General features: G+C 47.5%; 1 protein-coding gene across 1 annotated transcript in view; it reads right to left on the bottom strand.

Annotated features, from left to right (window-relative positions):
- The window catches only part of ATG2A (autophagy related 2A), a 2561659-nt gene that overhangs the window by 1484432 nt on the left and 1050696 nt on the right, over positions 1-26531 (bottom strand). Inside the window, exon 21 of the mRNA XM_085625535.1 lies at positions 18569-18719. Within this exon, the coding sequence (XP_085481661.1) occupies positions 18569-18719 (151 nt within the window). The remainder of the gene's footprint in view (positions 1-18568; positions 18720-26531) is intronic.

The raw sequence follows: 26531 nt of genomic DNA, 5'->3' as shown, positions 1-26531 counted from the left end.
AACCAGGAAAGTTAGGTCCCTATTTTTATGTCAAAAAGGGCCTTCTCTATAGGGGTGCGTATGAAAATAACCATGAGAAAGAACAATTGCTGGTTCCCAAAGCCTTTCGTGAACAAGTACTGTCCCTAGCCCACAGCCAAGTCGGGGGAGGCCATTACGGGAAGGAGAATACCCTCAAATATTTACAGGGAAAATTCTACTGGCCTGGGGTATATCAGGAAGTGGCAAGGTTCTGTGCCTCATGTGTGAGATGCCAACTAGTCAACACCCCCTTACTACCCCGTGCTCCACTCCAACCCCTTCCGATTATTGATGTGCCCTTCAGGAGGGTTGGGATGGACTTAGTAGGACCCTTGGTTCCTTCTGCCAGAGGCCACCGGTTTATACTTGTCTTTGTGGACTACGCCACCTGATAACCGGAAGCATTCCCACCACAAAGGCAGTGGCCCGAGCCATGATTACCTTGTTTTCACGCGTCGGGTTCCCACATGAACTACTCAGAAATCAGGGAACTCCCTTCATGTCCCAACTAATGAAACAGGTGTGTGGCTTGTTAGGAATCAAACAATTAAGGACAGCAGTATACCATCCCCAAACGGACGGCCTCGTGGAGAGGTATAATCATACCATCAAAACAATGCTGAGGAAAAGCATTGATCGGGCCGGGAGGGATTGGGACCAGCAATTACCCCTAGTCCTTTTTGCCATCAGAACCCATGAACAGAAATCTATGGGGTTCTCGCCGTTTGAGTTACTGATTGGACGAAGACCCCGTACACTCCTGGACATGGCTGTGGAGCAATGGACTGACGAGGAGGATGAAGCAAAGCCCCTACTGCAATATAGTTCATCTCTTAGGGACGCTTTGTCGTCATTATGGGACGAAGTACAAAAGAATATGGAAAAATCCCCAAATCAACATAAACGATACTATGACCGCTAAATTGAGGGAATTCGCAGTAGGGGGCCAGGTTTTAGTCTTACTGCCCACCACCGAAAAGAAGCTGTTAGCCACCTGGCAGGGCCCCTTCCCTATTATAAGCAAGGTTACCCCGGTTACCTATCGGGTAGGCGTTCCACATCGGAATAAAGCAAGACAGATAAACCATGTCAATCTAGTAAAGGCTTGGGAGGGACCAATCCCAGTGTCTCCGTGTAGAAGTGCCCGTGTATGCCATGTTACCCTGAATACACCTCTGGAAGTATCCCGATGCCCCAGAGAACAACAGACCAACCTCAGCCCAACTGAGGGTCCCAAACCACAAAGAAAGAAAAAAAAAACAGTTGAAGAACCTGAGCGCGTCTTATCCATCCGTCCTGTCTGGTATACCCGGAAGGACATCCCCGGTCGAGCATGACATTGTCACTACCACCTCACAACCCATCAAACAACGGCCTTATCGTATTCCCGCGGCCCGAAGAGAGGCTGTAGAATAGGAGATAAAAGTGTTGCTAGAGGCCGATGTAATTGAACCCTCCTGTAGCGCCTGGTCCTCTCCGGTTGTTTTAGTTCCGAAACCCGATGGGAGCATACGCTTCTGCATCGACTTCCGCAAACTCAATGCAGTGTCGAAGTTCGATGCATATCCAATGCCCCGGGTGGACACACTTATCGAGAAACTCTGAGACGCCAAGATAATGTCCACCATAGACCTCACAAAGGGATACTGGCAAATACCATTACAGCCTAACATCAGAGACAAGACTGCCTTTTCCACACCCTTCAGCTGGTTTCAGTTTAAAGTCCTTCCCTTTGGTCTCCATGGGGCCCCAGCCACCTTTCAGAGGCTCATGGACACGGTCCTCTCCCCACACCAAACTCACGCCATGGCATATCTAGACGACATTTTAGTCCACAGTCCAGATTGGGATACCCATTTAAGGCATCTTGACAATATCCTGAAAACATTGCAAAAAGCGGGCCTCACAATCAATCCCAAAAAGACAACCCTTGGGGCACATCATATAGAGTACCTCAGGTATAACATCAGGACTGGACAGATAAGACCCCAAATGAGCAAAATAGAAGCCATCACCCAAGTTCCCCGACCTACTTCTAGGAAAGAGATACGGTCCTTTCTTGGTCTAGTCGGGTACTATAGGCAGTTCATTCGAGACTTCTCAGAGATAGCCAGTCCCCTCACAGACCTCCTCACTAAGGCTCAAACCAACTGTACGTTTTAGTCGACCGAGGCACACAAACAGTGCTTCTGCTTACTGAAAGACTCCCTTTGTCACAATCCAGTGCCTGTCTGCCCGGACTTTAACTCCACCTTTGTCTTACAGACTGATGCATCTAGTAAGGGCCTGGGGGCCATCCTGTCCCAGCCCGACGCTCTAGGTGAACTCCACTCCATCTTATTTCTTAGTCGTTAACTGTTTCCCCGGGAGATAGGCTATGATACCATCGAAAAAGAATGCCTGGCCATAAAATGGGCGATAGAGGCCCTTCAGTACTACCTGTTAGGCTGTTGTTTCATATTACTTACTGACCATGCTCCCCTTACCTGGTTGTCCCTTCATAAGGATACTAACCCTAAAGTTCTGCGGTGGTTTCTTGCCCTTCAGCCCTTCTCATTCGACACCCTCCACGTCCCAGGAAAACTGCAGGGAAATGTGGACTTCTTCTCGAGATGCCCCATGGCTGAATGGCCCATACGTCCATTCCTGGGGGGGAAGACAGTGTGAGGAGGAAACCAAGGTCTCACCATTGGTCGGAAGTTCAGAGAACTTCAATACGCCCGCCGACATACCACTAACAGAAAGTAGTGGTGACGTTCTAGTCATTTTGCCCCAAAGCGCCGGAACCGGAAATCGGGAGGAGGGACAAAACGCGGAGATGGAAGAAAGAGGCTTAAAACAACTGGCGAGGACGAAACGTGGGGAGGAAGGCGAGGAAGATACCAACGCGGCTTCCAGCACCGAGGAAACCTGAGGGACGCCACAGAAGACTGCATCCAGATGGACCCAGCTGCGGCAGAAGGAGACGGGCACACGAGGAAAGCGAACAGGACCGGCTCTCCAAGAAGGAACACGGAGGCAGGTTCTCCCTGTACCACGGCCCTGGAGAGTCGTGGTTTCAGGCAAGTGACAGCCGCACGCCCATTTTCTTTTAGGGATTGGTGGGTGGGGATTTAAGGGACACACAGACCTCATCACGTTGAATCTCCCACACTTAGGCACGGCACCTCAGGGACACAGGTGGTGGTGAACAAGTCCTTTTTCCCCCGTTCTCGTATCTAAAAGTACAGCGGTCTAAAAGCCCTTTTGTTTCTTTATTTTTTTTTTCCCTTCCCCTGTCCTTTCATTTGGAGATATAACGGCCCAGGGAAGAAAGTCCGGGACTTCAGCACAGGACAGTAAGAACTCCAGTACAATCCAGAAGTCTGGCTTATAGAAGAGGAGGCCCTTTATTTTCTTTCTTGTTTTTCTTTGGATCTGACCTATTGTCGTGTGATATCAGGAGATTCTGAGTACCACCAATAAAAGACTCCCTTGCATTAAGCCCAGGGTCATCCCCTCATCTCAGTAGAGGAAAGGAGGGGAGGAGGGGGGGGGAACCTCCCGTCAGGGCAAAACACCATCACAAGGCTATATCTCAGTGTTGAGCACTAGCTAGGCCAAACTCTGTCTGAGGTGGTTTGTGGTCCCATTCAGAGGGACCTGACCTGGCAGTTCCGGCTTGACAGTTCCTACTGGGTCATGATCAAAGCTCATTAGTGATAGCGCTTAATTTTCACCTATAGTTTTAAGCATTATTAAATATTTCTCACTACCAAACATTTGTTGCAGCAGCCAAATATGTCCACTCAGGTGCTGTATATTTCTTGTTTCGTATTTTTGCTCTTTTTGTTCTTTGGACTGTTATTTTCTTCTCCTTCAGTATCACTTTTTCGGACTGGCTAGAAATTTCAATTATTGTATTTGGAACGTATTTATTTAAAATGTTCTGCACTTTTTTAACTCCTCTAGGCCATTTGTCATCTTTTCTTACTCTTTTCCCAGAAACATTATCTATTTCATTTGATTCAAAACTTCTCTTAGTTGATGTCTTTTTTTCATTTCTTTGTTTTTTCCAGGGATCAACTCTCTTTCAGTGTGACAATGTTACGAGACCCAGTAGCTTGTGAGGTGGATTCATCTTGTGAATTGCTTCCACTCTCTCTGATGACACCTTTCTAGCTTCTTTTCCAACTACGTGTCCCAGACATTGATCATCTTTTTGACAGTACTCCTGACTATCCTCATGCAATGGCACTGTGACATAAACTTAACAAAAATCAATACCAGTAAGCCATTCTTCAGCACATGGAATGTGAAAAAATATGTTGGCTGGATTCGGCACCATAGGACAACGTGGAACAGTTATCCTGTTAATCTCCTGCACTATTCTGTTCTTCTCATTTAGTTTCTGTAAACCTATGATCAGAAAGTTACTTGAACTTCCAATCAATTGGCTCAAAAATCCTTTACTCTGTTTATCTCCAATTATGAGTAAAATTCCTGCAACTGTCTCTTGTATTAAATTGTATGATGGTGTTCTTGAATACATGTCAGCTGATTCTAATTTGACTAAGACTTGTTCTGCATATTTTATTAATCTGACATCTTTCACCGTGAACTCACTTACTTCTGGGTTTATTTCTTTCAAATCAGAAGATCATTTTTCAACTGTCATTTCTGAAAACAATCCTACAGCTGTCTCTTGGAGCGCCATTTGAAACTGTACATCCTCATCAGGAATCTGATATTTAACATCATCTGCTGTACAGTAATCTGTGCTGTTTAATTTACCTGCCAGGCCTACAGTGCTTGAGTCACAAACAACAAATTGGTAACTTTCCTCAAATGAACCTATTTTTACTGCAACTTTCTCTAAAACTGGGTTTGGAATGTCTCTGTTTAAAACTCCTACAACTTTGGTATTCTTTCCTAAGTGGGGTAAGCCTGGAGCTTCCACTGTTTTCACAATGGACCTGGTAATATAAAAAATGTTCAGGCTAAACTTTCATTTTCAAATACACCAAACTCTTGAAAAGCGTTCGGATTTTGTTTTTGAAAAGAATTCACATTTGCTTTGGACAACTGATTTAAGTTAATTTTAGCATTTTCCATATTTTGTGTGAGCACCTGAGCTTGAAAAGCTCCTGTCATTGGTACCTGTTTCTGACTTGACATTTGCTGAACTGGCACTTTTGTGCACCTGGATTTCTCTCTGTATTTACGCATTTCCAGTTACTGCATCAGGTTTAAGTTTACACTTCCTCTTCCAATGCTCAAATCCGTTACAAAGATGGCAAAAAGGACACTTTCTCCAGTATTACGAAAGCAATACCTGAATTTGCACCAACCAAAACACCTCTACCTCTAGCTTGTGAAACACTAAATCTTCCTTGAGCACCTTTTACTTCTGTTTGTGAAACAACACATTGTAACTCACTTTCATTCTCTCCGGAAACAACTGATTCTGAAAACTTCTTTGAGAAAACTACCTCTATACCATCATATATTTTTCCTTAAATTCTTTCTGCTTCATTCCTTGTTCAGCACTACAGTACCCTTCATCCTTCAGAATCCTAATTGTCAGTTTTCTTTCACAACAAACCAATATTTGCTGCATGTACACACTGATCTGAACAGAGAACATTAATCCGATAATGAGTGACTCACAAAGAATCTCATGCCACTGGTATCAGGACATTCTCTCCCACTGTGTTGCTGAAACTCTTGAAACACTTTTTCACAAAACTCATGAACCAATTCTTTTAGCTCTTGTGTGGTTCTTTTAATCTGCACCAAATTAAGATCTTTTGCTGGCACTCTGCCCTTCAGAAAAGTAATCACTGCTTCGTTTTTCTCCATAACAACAGAAAATGGTGGTGCATTCATGCAAACATTTTTCACTGTCTCCTCACCTGGCCCTTGCACAACAACTTTATATTCAAACCACAATTCAGTTTGCATTGCAGTGTCAAAGAACATTTTCAAATCAATACACAACTCCTTTGAAATGTCAACAAATCCATCAATTTGTGGGTACCACAGCATAGGCTTGTCTCTCAACTTTAGGAATGTGATCACAATTGCTGTAAGTTCACGTTTGTTCGTGATATATGAAGATGCACTTCTCCCAATATTTCTCTCAATGGGTAAGCAAAAGCTTCCCCCTCAATCTGTTTATTATTTTTCTAAACTAGGTCTGGTGGTTTCTTTTTTTTCTCCAGTTTCCTGCAAGGGCTGGTGTTTTTTTTTCTTCTCATATTTCCTTGCCCACTTGTCTCCTAATTTCTCAAACCCATTGCATTAAAAAATATATTTCACCATTTCTGCCATGTGTAATTGCATTCCTGAAGAACACAAGGTCTCATTTGCTTCATCAACCATATGTACCCTGAACCTTTCCTGAAATGGAAAACTTTCTGAAACATTTATTTCATATTTTTGGGTCAAATCAATCAGTATATCACGTGTAGATATTATGTTGTAATTTCCTTACTCAGGGAAATTAATAATTTTTCCTGACATTGGTTCACACTTTCAAAATCTAAACATTCCCTAATAATTTCTCATGTTTAATTTTAACATTTGAAACATTAGGCTGTCTCTCTTTTTCGGGGTCTGGATTCATTTTTCCCCCCATGCTCTCAATCTTTTTATTCACTGCTGCTTCCTCAAAGCATGTTTGAAAAATCCCATCTCCAAATATATTCATTTTATTTTTTTCATGGGCTGTTGGTATTGTGAAGAGCATTTTTCTCCCATCTTTCAATGCTTGAACTGTCTAGGGTCGTTTCTGTTCAATAATCTGAGAGTTCTGAGATTCAGAAATAAACCTGATGTAATTATTCTTTCAACAGCTCTTTGAGCTTTTTGAGTAGGGACCATACTAGTTTGGACAGTCACAATATATCTAGACACTGTCTGTGCAACTGTAGCTTGTAGTATTTGTACTAAATCAGTCACAATTGAAGCAGTAACACTTGGAGATATTACTGTCAGTGTTGCATCAACAGGCGGTGGGTCAATCTGAAATGTCTGTACAGTTCTCTCAATCTGTATTTCTCTTGGTTCAACAGAAGCAGTAGCCGCAGTAGTACTTACTGGTACAATATTATCAGTATTTGTAGTGGGGACCACATAAGGCTATGGAAACTCAGTTAACAATACATCCAATATTTCAACCCCAAAATCACTATTCATTTGAAGCTTTTTGTCATCATTAATTCCCTTCACCTGGATCCGATCCTTTACCTTTGTATCCTCTCTTTTTTTGGCTCTTGCTGTCTTTTCCAACATGCTTAAAGCATCAAGCTGTGGAGCTCTAGATGGTGTCTTTATTTCACATAACATTTCCATTAATCTGTCAATAATTTGCAATTCAAAGGTACCATATTTTGGAAACCTCAAAGAACCATATTTCTCAGTAATCTTGCACAATTGGTGAACCCACAAACATGAATTCTGTCCCAAATTGACAGACATAAAATGCACAGGTGTTTCCTCAGAGCAGTGGTTCCCAAACTTTGTTGACCCACGACTCCCTTGACCTATTGGCTGTTGGCCGCGGCTTCCCATTATGTTACTTCTTTTTGGGGCGGTGGGGGAATGTAAATCTGGCCTTGGGAGTACCTCCATTTTTCTCCCTGAAAATAACTGGGATAAAGCCGATGAAAGTATTAAAAATGGAAGTACTCCACAGGCAGGCCTTACATCCTCCACCAGCTGAAAGAAAGTAACATAATGGGGAGCCGTGGCCAACAGCCAATAGCTCAAGATAGCCACAGGTCGAAAGGGTTTGGGAACCACCTGTGTGTCCATGTCTCTGAGCCCACTGCTGCTGCTTCTGCTGGAAGTTCGAGGCCCTCCTCCACCCGCAGGCTACCACCTGCGCCTCATCCTGGAGGCCAGTGGTAGGCCGTAGGTTCTGTTCGCTCGCTCTGCCCTTTATTTTTTCCTGTCTGCCCCGCTTTGTTTTTGCTCTGTTCTGTGCTGTAATTTCTGTTTCATTTTCCTGTATTCGCTGAAAATAACTGGTATGAAGCCAATGATCATACAGCCTCCCTCCTGCAGCCTCCACAGTGCCAGCAGTGTGCACATTCACAATGCAGGCCCTTCCCTCCAACCTTTGCTGGACACTGTGTACCAGTGGTGCTCCTGCTGCATCTCAGAGACAAGGTATTTACCTTTGGCCTCCTCTCGGTATGTCCACAGGGCACACACCATGTGCACGTGGAGCAGTGGTCATCCTGGGCCTGCTCTCGCTTCTTATCACACTGTGGAGGGATTCACCTTGCGTCTGCTGCTGCATCTCCCCTCAAGCACCGCCAGTTGTCCAGGGAAGGAGGTGATCACCTTGGAATTGCTGCCCCATGTACATTCTATCTCCCTCACAGTGCCGTTAGCACTCATTCAATGCCGCAGCAGGAGGAGAAGGATGACCTTGTGCCCGCTGTCCCTCTCCCTCTCCCTCTCCTGCTTCCTCGGTGTGCTAGCTCTGTGCTGGAGGTAAAAGGGAATACCTTGCGCCTCCCGCCCCTCTTTTCACCAGCCCTCTCAGTGTGCCAGACTAGTGCACAGGATGGAATTGTGCACCTGGTGCCCGCTGTCCCTCTCCACTAGCCCCCTCAGTGTGCCAGGTCTGTGCCTCAGAGTGGAAGTTCATACCTAGGGTCTCCGTCCCCCTCTAAACCTGGCACCTCAGTGTGCCAGCTCTATGCCTCGAGGTGGAGGTGTGCGTTCTGCACCTGCTGTCCCTTTCTCCACCCACTCATCCCTCCGTCCCAGAGTGGAGGTTCTCACCTTGGCCTTGCTGCCACTGATGGCCAAAGGGCGAATGGAGCCATTCTCCTGGTAGCAGCATATGATCTTGGAGACACAGCCGTGAGAAACCAGTAAAATAGGACCCGGGCCCCACTAACTTGCTGCCTTCTCCTCTCCCTCACAGAAGATTATGAGAGACCCAGGTAAATCTCTGGAATCTGTGTTTCGCAGCTGAACCTGGAAAACGGAAACCAAAAGAGCCGGGTCCGCATTTGTGACGTGGATGAATATTGTTATTATCCCCACTGCTGCCGACAAACATCACACCCTATTCCCAGGAAACCCTCAGCGCCTTCCCAGTTGTCGACCAATATGTAAAAGCAGCACTACTCAATGTACGCTCACTCCCCCAACATAGTCTGGTAATAAGGGAGACCATTATTAATCAAGAACTGGATATACTCTTTATTACAGAGTCTTGGGGAGATGATGCTTCCGGTCCGGATTTTGTAATGGCTACCCCACAAGGTTATTGTGTATCCAGACAAGATAGGACCTCAGGGCGAGGTGGAGGCTTAGCCATTATATATAGGGATACCTATCGGACCAAATGTGACCCTGTTCACAGCACTAATTGCGAAGCGGTTGCATTTACTATTAATCTTACCCAGAAACAAGCTTTTAAAGGGACACTTGTGTACAGACCTCCAGGAACACGTACTAAATTTTTGGCAGCTCTTACAGAAATTACGGAATCGGTAACAGATTCACCATGCTATACGATTCTTGGGGATTTTAATTTCCCGCTTGAAAACATGGATAATCAAGACACAGTCCAACTCATCGCTGATATGCAGGCAATAGGACTGCAGCAGCTAGTGAGGGGCCCCACGCATAATGCTGGCCACACACTGGATGGTGTATTTACCAACGACCCCAAAATTGAGACATCAGTATTATTTCCTTTGATATGGACTGATCATCAAGCTATAACCTTTAGGATTAAACAGTTACCACTCAAACTTTCTCAGAATAAAGTCCGTCCGCTAGTGGGGGCACGGAGGTGGAATAAGGCAGATATGCCGTATTTTACTAATCTCCTGATGTCATCTATTCCAGAAAACACAGGTGATACTGAGACCATGTCCGCAAATTTTCAGGATTGGATCTTAAAGGCAGCCAACCAAGTTGCACCTGAAAAATATTATCGCCCCAATAGAGCTACGCCATCTGCCCAATGGTACACAGAAGAACTGCGTCTCCAACGCCAATACTGTAGAAACCTTGAAAGGCGCTGGAGAAAAAATTACAGTCCCTCTGCCAAGCAAGAGTATAAGAGCGCTCTAGCTATTTATAAAAAAGCCATTAACACGCAAAAAAATCTTTTTTATACTGGCCAAATTGAACAAGCACATAATTCATCTAGGATGCTTTTTCAAGTCGTGAATTCTCTCTCTAGTCCAAAGGGACCTATAATTGACAACTCGCAGGAACTATGTGACTCATTAGCCACATTTTTTAAAACCAAGATAACGGATATTTATTCTACTTTTTCCAAGGAACAGTTAGGAAAAACTGATGTTACATCCATCATTCATCCAGTACCCAGCAACTCCTTTTTTGATCAATTTCAGCCAGCTACTGAAGATCAGATCAGTTCGCTCATCTGTAAGATCAAATCAGGTTCTCCACTTGACCCTTGCCCTCCTACAACAATGAATAAATTACAGAATGTTATCACACAGCCGCTAACTGAAATATGTAACACCATATTTAAATCCGGCGCCTACCCAGAGAGTTGGAAGAAGGCCATTGTTAAACCTTTAATTAAAAAACCTTCCTTGGACCCCACTATTTTGTCCAACTACAGGCCTATTGCTTGCCTCCCTTTTACGTCTAAAATCATAGAGGCCATTATGAATAAACAGCTCTCAGAGTTTATTGAACATCATAAACTCTTAGATGACACTCAGTTTGGGTTCCGGAGGGAACACGGAACTGAGACAGCACTAATAAAAGCCTCAGACGAAATCAGAGAGATTATGGACCTAGGAGGAGCTGCAGTTCTCATTTTATTGGACCTATCGGCGGCCTTTGACACGGTCGACCATACCATCTTGGTCGACCGTGTCGCAACCTTTGGGATCAATCATTTGGCCAAAGACCTTATAGCCTCCTTTTTATCCAACCGCAGACAGGCAGTAAAGCTGGGCAATTACTATTCACCCACTACTGAATTACCTTGTGGGGTCCCTCAAGGATCCTCGCTAAGTCCCACACTTTTTAACATTTATGTTTCGGACTTGGCGAGGGTCATTAAATCTTATGGGATGTGCTTAACTACCTACGCTGACGATACCCAGCTCGTGCTAGCGGTATACAAGAATGGCCCTGTGGTAGCAGCTGGGTTTCAGGAGGGTTTACTGGGTGTACAATCATGGATGCACAGTAACTGCCTGAAACTTAATGCGGAGAAAACTGAGGTTATGACCTTTGGCACAATCCATCCAGAATGGTCTCACATATGGTGGCCTAGTCAGATGGGCCCGCCTCCGATACCAGCAACCAAGGTCAGAAATCTGGGAGTGATTTTTGATAACAAGTTATCTTTTGGATGCCATGTTAACAAGGTCGTTTCGGCAACTTTCTTTGTATTGAAGAAAATAAAAAAACTCTTGCCGTACTTAGCAGTCTCTGCAGGAAAAACGCTAGTTACCACACTAGCTTTTTCAAAATTAGATTATGGAAATGCTCTCTTCCTTGGCACACACAAATACATCTTAAACAAGCTTCAGTCCGTCCAAAACATGGCAGCACGGATCCTGCTTAACATCCCTAGGCGACATTCCACTTCTGCAGCCATACGCCATCTTCATTGGCTAAGGGTTGAGAGCAGGATCAAATTTAAGGCCCTTTGTATAGCCTATAAGGCCATTCATCAAATAGGACCCAAGTTTTTAAAAGAGGCTTTTCAGGTGTACATCCCTAAAAAAAATCTAAGATCAGCAGCTAGCCATCTTTTGACTGTCCCCCGCACAAGAACGGCCACCTGGGGTGACAGGAGATTTTTGGTAACAACGCCTGTGCTCTGGAACTTACTTCCTTTGCACATTAAAACTGCATCCACCCTTATTAACTTTCGCAAATTATTGAAGACCTGGCTTTTTAATCAATGAGAATGCGGTCTGATCTGTGCTGTAATCTGGAGTATCTCGCTGCGCCTAGACACCTTAGGGTATTAGTTGCGCACAAAAAATCTCATAAATAAATAAATAAATAAATTATTGATTTGTCTTTGTTCTTATTCGTTAACTTTAAAAATGATCCAGGATGACATTGGATGTCATGTTTGCAGTGTTGGTTTGTGTCCTCGTCATTTATAGTTATGTTTCCATTTGCATAAAAGTTGAAATAAACTGTGGGGATGAAATCCTTTTACACCTCCGCTGTTTGCTCTTCTGCAACTTCTAAGGACGGTGAATTTTAATTTCCTTCAAATAGGAAACAAAGGTTGATGGAATATTTAACGTATCATTGTTTTTACAGCAATTGCCTTCGGGGATCCTTATTCTACTTGCTCCTATCAAGAAGCCAGGGAGCTGCGCTATTGTGCTTTCTTTTATGTACTGGCTGGCATTTCTAGCTCAGTAGGCTGAGTCGAGATCTGTGTGGATTCCAATGCTGTCAGGGTGAACTCAAACGTTCGTTCTTCCTTGGACTATGAAGGAAGTATGATTATTCTATCACAATTCCATTTGTGATGTGCCTTATTTGAATAGACCGTGGTGTTTATTATTTTGTAATATTTATGCTTCTAATAGCCCACTGCAGTAACTGCATGGCTACAGTGCAGGCTACAAATCAGGATATTGCTTGTTCTCTCCCTGTGCAGATAGTGGTCTAATGGGCCTGTTGTATCGATCTTTGTGTACTGTAACCAGTGTGACACGTTTAAGAATCCCCATACGGATGAATCAGCATTTTTATGTTTGACTTCCTCTAGTGACGACTTGGTGCATAAAATACATTCTGAAAACCGAAACGCACTGATATAGGCATTTTGCTATTCATTGTATGGTAAAAAATAAATATTATTTTTGAAAATGCCAAACTAAGAGTTTTCACCCAGGAAATAAAGACGCCGGCGAATTCCAGTATTCACTGACGTACACCTCCTGTTTGCTTCACTCATTTCAAGGAATGGCAGACCAAAAACAAGGATGCTGGAGTATATGAGAGAACATTGAATGGCAAGGCTTAAGAAGTAGTTCCCAGACTGGTGTGCATCTGTTCGCGGGGCCCCTGGCTAGTTCTGACGGCGCACCGATGTGCTGCGGCGCACAGATTGGGAACCTCTGCCTCAGGGGCATCACCAAGTAAAATTGAATTTTTCACATTACCTCTCAAAAGTTTATTAAACCCTTTAAACAATTTCATTTCTGCAATAGTTCAATGCAATTTATTTTCTCCAATCCTGTCACAGTTTCAATTTCAGTCAGTTTAACTCCTGCTACTGACCCTCCCTTTGCAAAATCAGCGTCAGACTTCTTTTCAAAGTCTTTAACAAGCCGGACTACATAGAAACTGTTTGTCTGCTCTACTAAAAAGGAAAACGATAGAATCATATACTCTAAGAATTCTCTTCACTCCAGTAAAACCTCGACCAGCGCAATTTTACCCTCTTTCAAGTGGAAAACTCCACTAGTCTTTACTCTTCAAGATTCCCTCCGCAAGTACTGACAATATCGCTGTTGCTCAATACTGCATCAACAGCAGACAATGCACTTCACTTAATGTATGCCACATCCAGACTGCTCTTCGGCATATCCCGGGTTCTTAGGCCAAGGGCAGACCCATTACTCCTAGAACCTCCTAGACGCCACAGCCCCTGACGTTGCCTTCCTCACGGAGACCTGGATGAACGCCTCTTCAGCTCCCGACATCGCCATCGCCATCCCAGAGGGCTACAAGATCGTCCGGAGGGACCGCAACGCCAACCAGATGGGAGGAGGCATCGCCATCATCCACAGGAACACCATCCGTCTCACGACCAGCACCGACAACACCCTGACCAGCGCCGAACACCTGCATTTCCAGATCCACACCAACCCGAACACCACCCTCAGAGGCACCCTGATCTACCGACCCCCGGGACCACGCACCCCATTCAGCGAGGACATCGCCGACTTCGTCAGCCCGCATGCCCTCCCCTCCGCTGACTACATCCTCCTGGGAGACCTCAACTTGCATCTGGAGAACAACAACGACCGCAACACCAGCACCCTGCTCGACAACCTCGCCAATCTTGGACTCAAGCAGCTGGTGTCCACCCCCACCCACCTCGCCAGACACACACTCGACGCAGTCTTCTCCTCCAGCACAGACATCAACTTCAGCCACGCCACAGAGCTTCAATGGACGGACCACAGCTGCGTCCACTTCACCTTCAAGAGAACGACGACCCACCACCACCAGCAACAGGCCGCCCGCAGAAGCTGGAACAAGATCACAGCAGACCAGCTCGCCACCTCCCTGAGCCAGCACCCTCCTGCCAGCTCAGCGAACCCCAGCCAGGCCGCCGACATCCTCACGAAGTGGATCAGCAACTGCGCGGACGAGCTCGCCCCGCTGAGGACCCCGCCCAGCAGACCCGGCAGCAAGAAAGCCCCGTGGTTCACCGACGAACTCAAGAGCTCCAAGAAGAACTGCCGAGCCCTCGAGAAAGTCTGGAGAAGGGAACCTACACCGGACAACAGGACCACCCTCAAGCGGGCCACTCGGAAGCACCACCAGCTGATCCGCGCCGCCAAGAAAACTGCATTCAAGGACCGGCTGGACAACAACGCACACAACAGCAAGGAACTCTTCAACATCGTGAAAGAGCTATCCAACCCCAGCGCAGGAAACAACGACATCACCCCGTCGCAAGACCTCTGCAACTCTCTCGCTTCATATTTCCACAACAAGATCGCGGACATACACAACAGCTTCAACAACCAACCAACGCACACCATGACCGAACAACCACCCCCCACCACCACCCTCCACGCCTGGACCCCGATCAGCACCGAAGACACCATCCGCACGATGAACTCCATCCACTCCGGATCACCAACCGACCCCTGCCCTCACCACGTCTTCAACAAGGCCGACGCTGTCATCGCACCCCACCTGCGAGACATCATCAACACATCCTTCGACATCGCCACCTTCCCTGAGAGATGGAAGCACGCCGAACTCAGCGCTCTACTCAAAAAACCAACAGCAGACCCCACCGAACTCAAGAACTACCGCCCCATCTCGCTCCTCCCGTTTCCAGCCAAAGTCATCGAGAAGACCGTCAACAAGCAGATGGCCGCCTTCCTCGAGACGAATGGATCCCTCGACCCCTCACAGTCCGGCTTCCGAGCCAATCACAGCACCGAGACCGCCCTCATCGCCGCCACCGATGACATCCGAGCCCTGATGGACAACGGAGAAACAGCGGCCCTCATCCTCCTAGACCTCTCCGCGGCATTCGACACTGTCTGCCACCGCACCCTAGTACAGCGCCTCAGCAACATCGGAATCCAGGACAAGGCGCTGGAATGGATCATCTCCTTCCTCGACGGAAGAACTCAGAGAGTCCGCCTACCACCGTACAAGTCAGAGGCCTCCGAAGTCATCTGCGGCGTCCCTCAAGGATCCTCTCTGAGCCCCACCCTCTTCAACGTCTACATGAGCCCGCTCGCGGCCATCGCACGCCAACACAACCTCAGCATAATCTCCTACGCCGACGACACCCAGCTGATCCTCTCCCTGACCAACGACCCCGCCACCGCCAGAGCCAACCTACACGAAGGGATGAAAGAGGTAGCCGAGTGGATGACGACCAGCCGCCTGAAACTGAACTCTGACAAGACGGAGGTCCTCATCCTGGGCTCTTCACCCTCCGCCTGGGACGACTCCTGGTGGCCTCCCGCCCTGGGCACCGCACCCAAACCGACAGACCATGCACGCAACCTGGGCTTCATCCTGGACTCCTCCCTCTCCATGACCAGGCAAGTCAACAACGTCTCCTCGGCGTGCTTCAACATCCTACGCATGCTACGGAAGATCTTCTGGTGGATCCCCACCGAGACCAGGAAGACCGTCACCCAGGCCCTCGTCACCAGCCGACTAAACTACGGCAACGCCCTCTACGCTGGTACCACCGCCAAGCTCCAGAAGAGACTCCAGCGGATCCAGAACGCCTCAGCCAGACTCATCCTCGACATCCCACGAACCAGCCACATCTCCGGACATCTGAGAGACCTTCACTGGCTCCCCGTCAACAAAAGAATCACCTTCCGCCTCCTCACCCACGCACACAAAGCCCTACACGACCAAGGCCCGAGCTACCTCAACAGCCGGATCAACTTCTACGCTCCCAAACGCCACCTCCGATCAGCCAACCACGCCCTCGCCGCCGTCCCCCGCATTCGAAGAGCGACTACAGGAGGAAGGTCCTTCTCCTACCTGGCCGCCAAGACCTGGAACTCCCTCCCGGCCGACCTGCGCCTGACCCAAGACCACCTCTCCTTCAGGAAGAAGCTGAAGACCTGGCTGTTCGAGCAGTAGCGGCACCCCCCCTCCCCCAGCGCCTTGAGACCCTACGGGTATGTAGCGCGCTCTATAAGTGTCACTGATTGATTGATTGATTGATTGATTACTTCCATTAAGGTCAATGACAGACCACAACATTAAACACAAATAAAATAAACTTCTTTGTAGTGTCACAAGTCCATTTCCGTCTCTGTTAAGTCTAATTAGCAAAATGTCATCATCAGTCAGATCCCTACTATTTTTTCAACACTACTAATATTATCTTCTAGCACATTAACAACATTTCACAACTCTATTCATACTTACACCACTCCAGCAATCGCCTTCTCGCATTACCTTCCAGGACCGCTTTGCCAGTCTTCAATTTCTAGGCATTGGAACCAGGACTTTGAGGATCTGGACATTTACCTAACTTGGGCAATTACTTTGTAGCTCCATTTAGGCATTAACCTGAACTCTGCTCCTTTTGGTCAAGGTGTATAACCCTAACTTTGCTACCAAACTGATGGAGCAGAAATTTCAAGGTAATCTCTCAATGCAAAACACCACTACTCTTGTTTACTGCTCAAAGGTGATGGACTTTTACCACCATGTGATGACCGAAAAGAGACTTTGCATAAACATGAGCAAATCAAATACAAATAAATATTTAAGGCAATAATGAGAGTTGAAAGTAGCTTTAAAGGGTTTATCTGACTCTTCATTCATTAGTCGGATATCAATCAGGTTATATAATTGGAAATAGGAAAAAAAGGAAATCAATATAGAACATATTATAATTGCATACAAAGTGCTCCATAAAGGAAGAAATACCTACTTCTATGGAAAAATGAGGCATAAATGTCAGCCAGATCTCAAAGATTTCAAGAGCTATAATGCAAGAGTGAGCTTAGCATAAAGCTGAATCAATAATTAATAATAGCAAAATCTCACATAAAGAGAAATAAGCATAGGACAAATAAATCTTGGTTTTTTTAGCACAAAGTCTGCATCTACCCTTGTTCCCTTACAGCTGATTTCCTCTCCTCATGCTAAGCTTCATCTCTGTCTGCCTCTCTGTGTCTTTCACAGAAGCTGCTCTCAGCCCCTCCGGTCTATCTCTGCAGAACTCAAAAAAAGCTGTGTGATTCTGCAAGCATCCTGCTAAAAAGAATAAGCAAAAGCCCCCACACCACTAAGCTAGGAACCAGTATATATTTCAACAAAGCATGTGACATTTGATCTTCATACTTCGTCCAATTGAAGTTGCAGAACGTTTCACGTCATCAATCAGGCCAGTTTTTGTAACACATTTTAATTTTGCTCTAATTGATTTCATCTCCTCTTCCTGCTAAAGAAACTATTTATTTAAACTAAAACAGAGAACTTGTACTCAAACAAGAAAGTATTATTTGGTGGAAACTGTGAATACATTTTATAATAATAATAATAAAAACGTGTGCTTTGCAGTTTCACTCTATGTTATGAAAGGAATAAAGCTTTCTTTCAACAACTGATTACTGATAAAAGCAAGCTACAACTGTAATTTATAAGAAGCTCTCTCATGAAGAAACAGGAAAGGGGAGGCATTCCATTCTTATCTCAAGGTCTTGTGCTGAGACTTCCTAAAGCAAACTAAATCACAAGCTGTGTATTTCAGCTTTCTCTACACTTTAAAATGTGTGTTAATTCAGCACAAATATATATGCTACTTTTAAAGATCAAAACACATTTTGCAAATTAAATGTACATAATTCTATAGTGAGGTCAAATCTAAACTAAACACTTTTAAATCAACCATGAATTAGTTGTTCATCTTTTTTACATTATGCATTAGACCGAAAGTATTCAACCAGGCCTCATTCATTATTTTCACTTTTCATGCACTGAATGTATGCATGCCACTTTATAAATGCAGGTTTATGTACGAAACTCAAGGCAGGTTTTGTCATTTAGCACTGCTTCATTAGCATAGTGCTGCTCTCTGTCGTACATGGAAAAGTGGGGGAAATACAATGGACTGGAATGTGGCCCGAGGGATTGTCAGAGATTAAAACCTATGCAAGCATTCCATCCACCACTGTTGTGTTTCCCAAGGAGACAGATTCAACAACAATTATTTGTTTGATAAAAAAGTGGAAATGCTTTCCAGGTAAGTGGGGGAAAAAGAGGAAGAAGGTTAGAAGGCAAGATTAGAAGGCATTCTAGTTAACAACAGAAATCACTGAAGTGCAGGCTACAGTACCTTTATGATAAAGTGCAACTTTGTCAGACTCTAGGCAGAGGTAGCCAAGATCCCTTTGACCCTTGTATTTAGAGACGCTGAAGATCGTGCCATTTTCTATATCCAGTACAAGTTCTCCATGGCATTCTTCCATCTTATTACCTCCCTCGCCCTAAAGAAAAAAAGATCAGAACTAAGTAAAACAAACAATGAATTTAGCAGAAAACTAACACATATGAAACCAGAAGCCAAAGGGATAAACAGAAAGGCACTTCTAGCAGTACATGGCCCTGATAATCAGCCAAGGAAGACAGTGTTTCGGGACTGACATAAGTTGAAAACAATAGCATGCATAGGTTGCACCTAAGAACAGCAGCACTTTTTCATACAACCCACATAATATTCTGGATCATTGCAAATACTACACCATCTACACACAGTTCATTTAGGTGTCAGTTAGATGCTCTGAGAAGTGTGGTAAATGCATGTCTGACATTTTGGGAAACTCAAAGTTATGATTTCACTAAGTTACATTGTATATCATTACTCACACTTGTTATACCTCCCTAAGAATGGCTACTTTTACATTTCTATGTAGAGCCTATGTTTCTGTAGCTTATGTACAATATGCAAAAATTGCACACAAATATGTATTTTGCATATGTAATGCAGAATTTTGCAGAAAAATTACACGTGCAATTTAAACTAGTATGAGTTTTTCTGTGAGTGCTACTTACACATGGAAAACTTTGTGAATCTGGTATTACTGGTGGGAAGGGGAGAAAGAGGAACTTTACTTCCAGCAATAGAGAGCTCTGTGTTTTTGGACCACTTATTTCTCAAAAATGCATGTAATATTTTGATATCTTTCCCCCTCAGTAGTTCATACAGAATAACTAACACATACACTTAGGTGACATCTTTAAAATGTGCAATTGGCCCATCATCCACATCTTGCTTCACCAGATCCCAATTAGCACGTGGCATGGCCCAGTCTCTGACTGCTCGTAGCGTCTCTGCCAGTACTCTCAGAATGAGCCAGTACTGACAGATCCCCAGTCACTATATAATTTGTTTTTTTAAAAAGGCACTTCCTGAACCGGAACACAAGCAATCTAGGACCTGTTTCACACTAGTTAAGGCTCATCAGACAGGTATAGCTTGGCTCCAGTGACACGGTGTGCACAGGACCCACATCTGGGCAAAACCATCTCACTTAAGGTGACACAAAAGTAAATTTTAAAAAAAACAAGCTGCACCAGAGTGAAGAGCCCTAATCAGCTCGATACCGGTCTTATGTTGCTTGTGTTCCGTTTCGGAGAGGAGAGGACCTGGCTTGGCAATTCAGGCTGGACTGTCCTATTGAAGCAGGGTCAAGACTGACTGATTTGCATGCAGCTGAGTCTAACCTGTGGTAGCATTGTGGGCAAAAGAAAGATGGATTAGAATGCAACCTGAGCGATTGCCAGGGGTTAGACTTATTTCAAAGATCCTCCCATCAGCTTTTGTGTGCCTAGGTATAAGAGGGAGCAGGTCCAGTCCTTCAGGGCTCCTATGAGGTCACAGGCAGCAGGTCTAATCCTCATCTGTTTTTCCTTAGGTCCAGAAGTGTTCAGTCCTCTTCTGTTCTTCCTTAGATCCAGCAGTGTTCTGAAGTGGGTGTCTGGAGAGGTCACATTCATCGTTGGCAAAAGCTAGTGGGTGGAAAGGACTGCTGGGCAAACCCTAACCAAAGGGGTGAAAGTTCTTGGGTCAACCATACCCACTTTGGGTATTTGTAAGATGGAGAAAGAATTGAGCCACATGGAACTTGAGCTCTATGGGCCAAGTGAGTAAGTGGAGAGTGTCCAATAGCAATTCTAGTGTCCTCTAGCCTATAACAGTATACCAATTGTGTTTGGGGCAGGCCACTGTACCCACAATAAACCCTGAGAAAAATGTCTAGTAGATCAAAAGAAGGGGTTTCCACCAACAAAACAATAGATAGATAATTATTGATTTGATGGGCCTGTTTCCCTTCCTTGCAAGTGCACAGTAGTGCTATATGTAAAACCCAGAGACAGACGTCTGATGGGACAAAACAGGCCTTCAGCAACCAGACAGTGGATACACAATAATTATCTTGGCATGCTGTTCTCTGCCTTTCAAATGTGTCCCAAAGTGTTATATATAAATCCAGCAGACCAGTGAAGCAGGTTTTAACATTCCAGAAGGATTTTACACTGAAATGTCAAAATGATGCTCATATCCCCCAACACTGCATATGTTTGGAGGTTAGGAGGCATCATCTCTGCCCATTCAGGTCATCCTAGTGTTTGTTCCTAGGATGCATCTCACACCTTTTTCACACCTACTCAAAATGCTAATTAGTGGCTGGGAGAAGTTTGAGAGCAAGCAAAAATCAGACTCCCGGAACTTCAGGCAGGGAAAAAGTAACTTTCTAAAATTTACTTTTCCTTAATATTTATTCAAACCCGACCTCACTATTGAATTGAATTTTTAACATCTATTAAAACAGATGTTTAATTATTTTACTAGCTAGTCCCACTCCTAAGATACATTATTATTATTTTAATGTGTGCACAGGTTTCTACATAGGACAGCTAGGCCTGCCACAGTGAAAAATAGCTTTTGGGTGCTAGTCACTGTAATGACATCTTAACATTAAATGTCTACATGCCCTACTTTTATGGTTTAGATATTTGTATTCACATATATCCACAGCATAAGAATACAGTTAAGTATGATTCACTCATGGCTGTCAATATAGTGCATATCCCAGCAATGAGCGCCATATCACTTTCCATGTGAATTTTACTAAAAAACAAAGTAATCAAAAACACCTCCCAACTCCCCTCTCTCCCCTCCCCTAGTACTCCTTCAACGAGGTCTAAATTATGTCTGCTTTGGTGAGGTGGGTCTAATCTATGTGACCTCTGCTTGTCTCAAGGTCTATTCCATCTCTGATAGTCTGAGGATTTGTAGATATTTAGGGCATGTGAGCTCTCTAAATTCAATCAATAGAAGGGCAAGAAACAGGCGCCAGATCTCACTGAAAGTGGCTTTGGTAGTCGTGAGGGTGGCCGACATCCTTCCCATCCCCAGAATAAACCAGAGTCTGTGCAGCCAACCTAGGTGTTTAGGCACGGTAGAGGTTCCCCAATGGGCAAGTATGTTCTGGAGCGCAGCGCCGAGCGCCAACCCCATCTGCCTCCCTTTGCGAGATTTGAGTGGATAGGTTAGGGGGTAAGACAAGCTTTAAACTGTGTATGTGGGGAACCGTGGTATCTGTGTGTCAAAGTGTGCATCCACTTCATCTAAGATCCGAGCCCAATACGATGTTAGACTTGGACAGTCCCATAGCAAATGCAAAAGTGTGCCTGTTGCTCCGCATCAACAGGTGGGGCTACACTCCGGAGTCCCTTTGTTAAGGCATACTGGGGTAAAATACCAATAGGTTGCTATCTTGGTAGCGGTCTCAATACTGGATGTATTCAGAGCTGTATGTCTGGATCGATAATATATCTCAGCCCACTTCTTATTGGATAATTCTCTCCGCAATTCCATTTCCCGTTTTTGACTGGATGTACGCTGTGTAGGGCAAGGTTGACGCAGCAGTGTATATAATTCGGAGATCAAGCGTTTATCCGTTGTTTTTGTAACCAGCCATCTCTCATATTTTGTGAGCCATCTATTCATTGAGGGAAGATTTGAGGGATGTAGCATCCAGTGCCGCTCCTGGAGGTAGGGCAACCTTTCGGTCTCTGGCAGGGTATACTATGATAGCAGTTGTCAATCAATCAATCAAGCCATTTATAAAGCGCACTACTCACCCGGAGGGTCTCAAGGCGCTAGGGGGGGTGACGCTACTGCTCTAACAGCCTGGTCTTGAGCTTCTTCCTGAAGGAGAGGTGGTCTTGGGTCAGGCGCAGGTCGGTCGGGAGGGAGTTCCAGGACTTGGCGGCCAGGTATGAGAAGGACCTTCCTCCTGTTGTCGCTCTTCGGATGCGGGGGACGGTGGCGAGGGCGTGGCTGGCTGATCGGAGATGGCGTTTGGGAGCGTAGAAGTTGAGGCGGTTGTTGAGGTAGCTCGGGCCTTGGTCGTGTGGGTGAGGAGACGGAAGGTGATTCTCTTGTTGACGGGGAGCCAGTGCAGGTCTCTCAGATGTCCGGAGATGTGGCTGCTTCGGGGGATGTCGAGGATGAGTCTGGCTGAGGCGTTCTGTATCCGCTGGAGTCTCTTCTGGAGCTTGGCGGTGGTTCCGGCGTAGAGGGCGTTGCCGTAGTCCAGTCGGCTGGTGACAAGGGCCTGGGTGACCGTCTTCCTGGTCTCGGTGGGGATCCACCGGAAGATCTTCCGTAGCATGCGCAGGATGTTGAAACAGGACGAGGAGACGGCGTTGACTTGTCTGGTCATCGAGAGGGAGGAGTCCAGGATGAAGCCCAGGTTTCGTGCGTGGTCTGTCGGTTTGGGTGCGGTGCCCAGGGCGGGGGGCCACCAGAAGTCATCCCAGGCGGAGGGCGAGGAGCCCAGGATGAGGACTTCCGTCTTGTCTGAGTTCAGTTTCAGGCGGCTGGTCATCATCCACTCGGCTACGTCTTTCATCCCTTCGTGGAGGTTGGCTCTGGCGGCGGCGGGGTCGTTGGTCAGGGAGAGGATCAGCTGGGTGTCGTCGGCGTAGGAGATGATGTTGAGGTTGTGTTGGCGTGCGATGGCCGCAAGGGGGCTCATGTAGACGTTGAAGAGGGTGGGGCTGAGTGAGGATCCTTGGGGGACGCCGCAGATGACTTCGGTGGCCTCTGACTTGTACGGTGGTAGGCGGACTCTCTGTGTCCTTCCGTCGAGGAAGGAGATGATCCATTCCAGTGCCTTCTCCTGGATTCCGACGTTGCTGAGGCGCTGCACTAGGGTGCGGTGGCAGACAGTGTCGAATGCCGCGGAGAGGTCTAGGAGGATGAGGGCCGCTGTTTCTCCGTTGTCCAGCAGGGCTCGGATGTCATCGGTGGCAGCGATGAGGGCGGTCTCGGTGCTGTGGTTGGCTCGGAAGCCAGACTGTGAAGGGTCGAGGGATCCATTCGTCTCGAGGAAGGCGGCCAGCTGCTTGTTGACGGTATTCTCGATGACTTTGGCTGGAAACGGGAGGAGCGAGATGGGGCGGTAGTTCTTGAGTTCGGTGGGGTCCGCTGTTGGTTTCTTTAGTAGAGCGCTGAGTTCGGCGTGCTTCCAGCTCTCCGGGAAGGTGGCGGTGTCGAAGGAGGTGTTGATGATGTCTCGCAGGTGGGGTGCGATGACAGCGTCGGCCTTGTTGAATACGTGGTGAGGGCAGGGGTCGTCGGAGATCCGGAGTGGATAGAGTTCATCGTGTGGATGGTGTCTTCTGTGTTGGTCGGGGTCCAGGCGCTGAGGGTGGTGGTGGGGGGCGTTGGTGCGGTCGTGGGGGGCGTTGTTTGTGGGATGAAGCTGTTGTGTATGTCAGCGATCTTGTTGTGGAAGTAGGAGGCGAGGGAGTTGCAGAGGTCTTGCGATGGGGTGATGTCGTTGTTTCCGGCGTTGGGGTTGGAGAGCTCTTTCACGATGTTGAAGAGTTCCTTGCAGTTGTGTGCGTTGTTGTCCAGCCGGTCCTTGAATGCAGTTTTCTTGGTGGCGTGGATAAGTTGATGGTGCTTCCGGGTGGCGAGCTTGAGGGTGGTCATGTTGTCCGGTGTTGGCTCCTTTCTCCAGGCTTTCTCGAGGGCTCGGCAGTTCTTCTTGGAGCTCTTGAGTTCGTCGGTGAACCATGGGGCCTTCTTGCTGCCGGGTCTGTTGGGCGGGGTCCTCAGTGGGGCGAGTTCATCCGCGCAGGTGCTGATCCACTTCGTGAGGTTGTCGGCGGCCTGGCTGGGGTTCGCTGAGCTGGCTGGGGGGTGCTGTCTCAGGGAAGCGGCGAGCTGGTCGGCTGTGATCTTGTTCCAGCTTCTTCGAGCCTCCTGTTGCTGGTGGTGGTGGATCGTGGTTCTTCTGAAGGTGAAGAGGACGCAGCTGTGGTCCGTCCAGTGGAGTCCAGTGGCGTGGCTGAAGGCGATGTCTTTGCTGGATGAGAAGACGGCGTCGAGTGTGTGTCCGGCGAGGTGGGTGGGGGTGGACACCAGCTGCTTGAGTCCGAGGTTGGCGAGGTTATCGAGCAGGGTGGTGGTGTTGCGGTCGTTGTTGTTCTCCAGGTGGAAGTTGATGTCCCCCAGGAGGATGTAGTCAGCGGAGGGGAGGGCGTGCGGGCTGATGAAGTCGGCGATGTCTTCGCTGAATGTTGTGCGTGGTCCCGGGGGTCGGTAGATCAGGGTGCCTCTGAGGGTGGTCTTGGGGTCGGTGTGGATCTGGAAGTGTAGGTGTTCGGCGGTAGTCAGGGTGTCGTCGGTGTTGGTCGTGATGCGGATGGTGTTCTTGTGGACGATGGCGATGCCTCCTCCAGTCTGGTTGTCGCGGTCTCTCCGGGTGATCTTGTATCCCTCTGGGATGGCGATGTCGGGCGCTGAGGAGTCGTTCATCCAGGTTTCCGTGAGGAAGGCAACGTCTGGGGATGTGGTGTCGAGGAGGTTCCAGAGTTCGATGGCGTGTCTGTGGACGGAGCGGGTGTTGAGCAGGATGCACTTGAGGTGGTTGCTGCTGGTGTTCGGCTTGGCGGGTGCTGGTGCGGGGCAGGTCCAGATGCAGGTGAACTTGCAGGCGAGGCAGCTGAAGGGTCCGTGGGTGCGTCTCGGGGTGGCTTGGTGGCATCCCGGGGTTCGGCCGGTGTTGAGTGCGTTGAGGGTGGCGGCGTTGTACGTCTGGCGGGTGGGCTGGGGTCCTCGGGGGCCAGGGGTTCGGGCGCTGGGCACGGGCCAGGCACGGACGGGCGCAGACGGGCTTACCTTTGGCGCACAATCGGCGCGCCCGCTGCGCGTCAACGCTGCGCGTGCGCACGGTCGCCATTTATGGCGAAGTGCAGGGAGGGAGGAGCAGCTGGGAGGCAGGAGCGGGGAGGAAGGGGGCGTGTCCACACTCCCGGCGGCGGGAAGCGGGAAGCGGGGATCGGGGCTGGTGGGCGCAGGGGACAACAGTACAGGGGGGGGCAACAATCCTAGCAAGGAGAGCAAGTAACTAACAAAAAAATACAGTACAAATCAGGCGAAGCGACAGAAAGGCAGGGAAGCGGGAAACAACGAGCGGTGGCGGGGGGGCGTGGCCCGAAGGCGGGAGGCTCAGGAAGGCAGAGAGCAGCGGCAGGCAGGCGGAGGGCACACGCGACAGCTGGTGGCCGTGCGGCGCGGGGGTGTCCTATGAATAGGTCACACTCACCTGCGCTGCACGGTCGCCATTTATGGCCAAGTGCAGGGAGGGAGGAGCAGCTGGGAGGCGGGAGCGGGGAGGAAGGGGGCGTGTCCACACTCCCGGCGGCGGGAAGCGGGGATCGGGGCGGGTGGGCGCAGGGGACAACAGTACAGGGGGGGGCAACAATCCTAGCAAGGAGAGCAAGTAACTAACAAAAAAATACTGTACAAATCAGGCGAAGCGACAGAAAGGCAGGGAAGCGGGAAACAACGAGCGGCGGCGGGGGGGCGTGGCCCGAAGGCGGGAGGCTCAGGAAGGCAGAGAGCAGCGGCAGGCAGGCGGAGGGCACACGCGACAGCTGGTGGCCGTGCGGCGCGGGGGTGTCCTATGAATAGGTCAGTTGTGAAAAGGAAACTATACCCTCTTCATCGAACATGAGGCCTGCAGCGCGACATGGGGTCTGGCACCATGCCTCGAAAGCTCTCCCTGCCCGCCTATAAATAACATTGTATATTTGGGATTCCTAATCCCCCTTCATCTAGACCTAAATAGCTCAATTCCCGTCTCATAAGTGGTTGAGCTCCTGCCCACACAAACTGGAGTAGCTCTTTCTGCAATGTTAGCACATCCCTTTAGGAGGGCAGACCAGTAATGTCTGAAATAAATACAAAGCATTTTAATGGCAGCAATTCGCCAGAG

Source organism: Triturus cristatus, chromosome 9, assembly GCF_964204655.1.
Source record: "Triturus cristatus chromosome 9, aTriCri1.1, whole genome shotgun sequence".
Taxonomy (NCBI): Eukaryota; Metazoa; Chordata; class Amphibia; order Caudata; family Salamandridae; genus Triturus; species Triturus cristatus.
The sequence above is the reverse complement of the archived record's forward strand: the minus strand, read 5'-3'. Positions and strand labels throughout refer to the sequence as shown.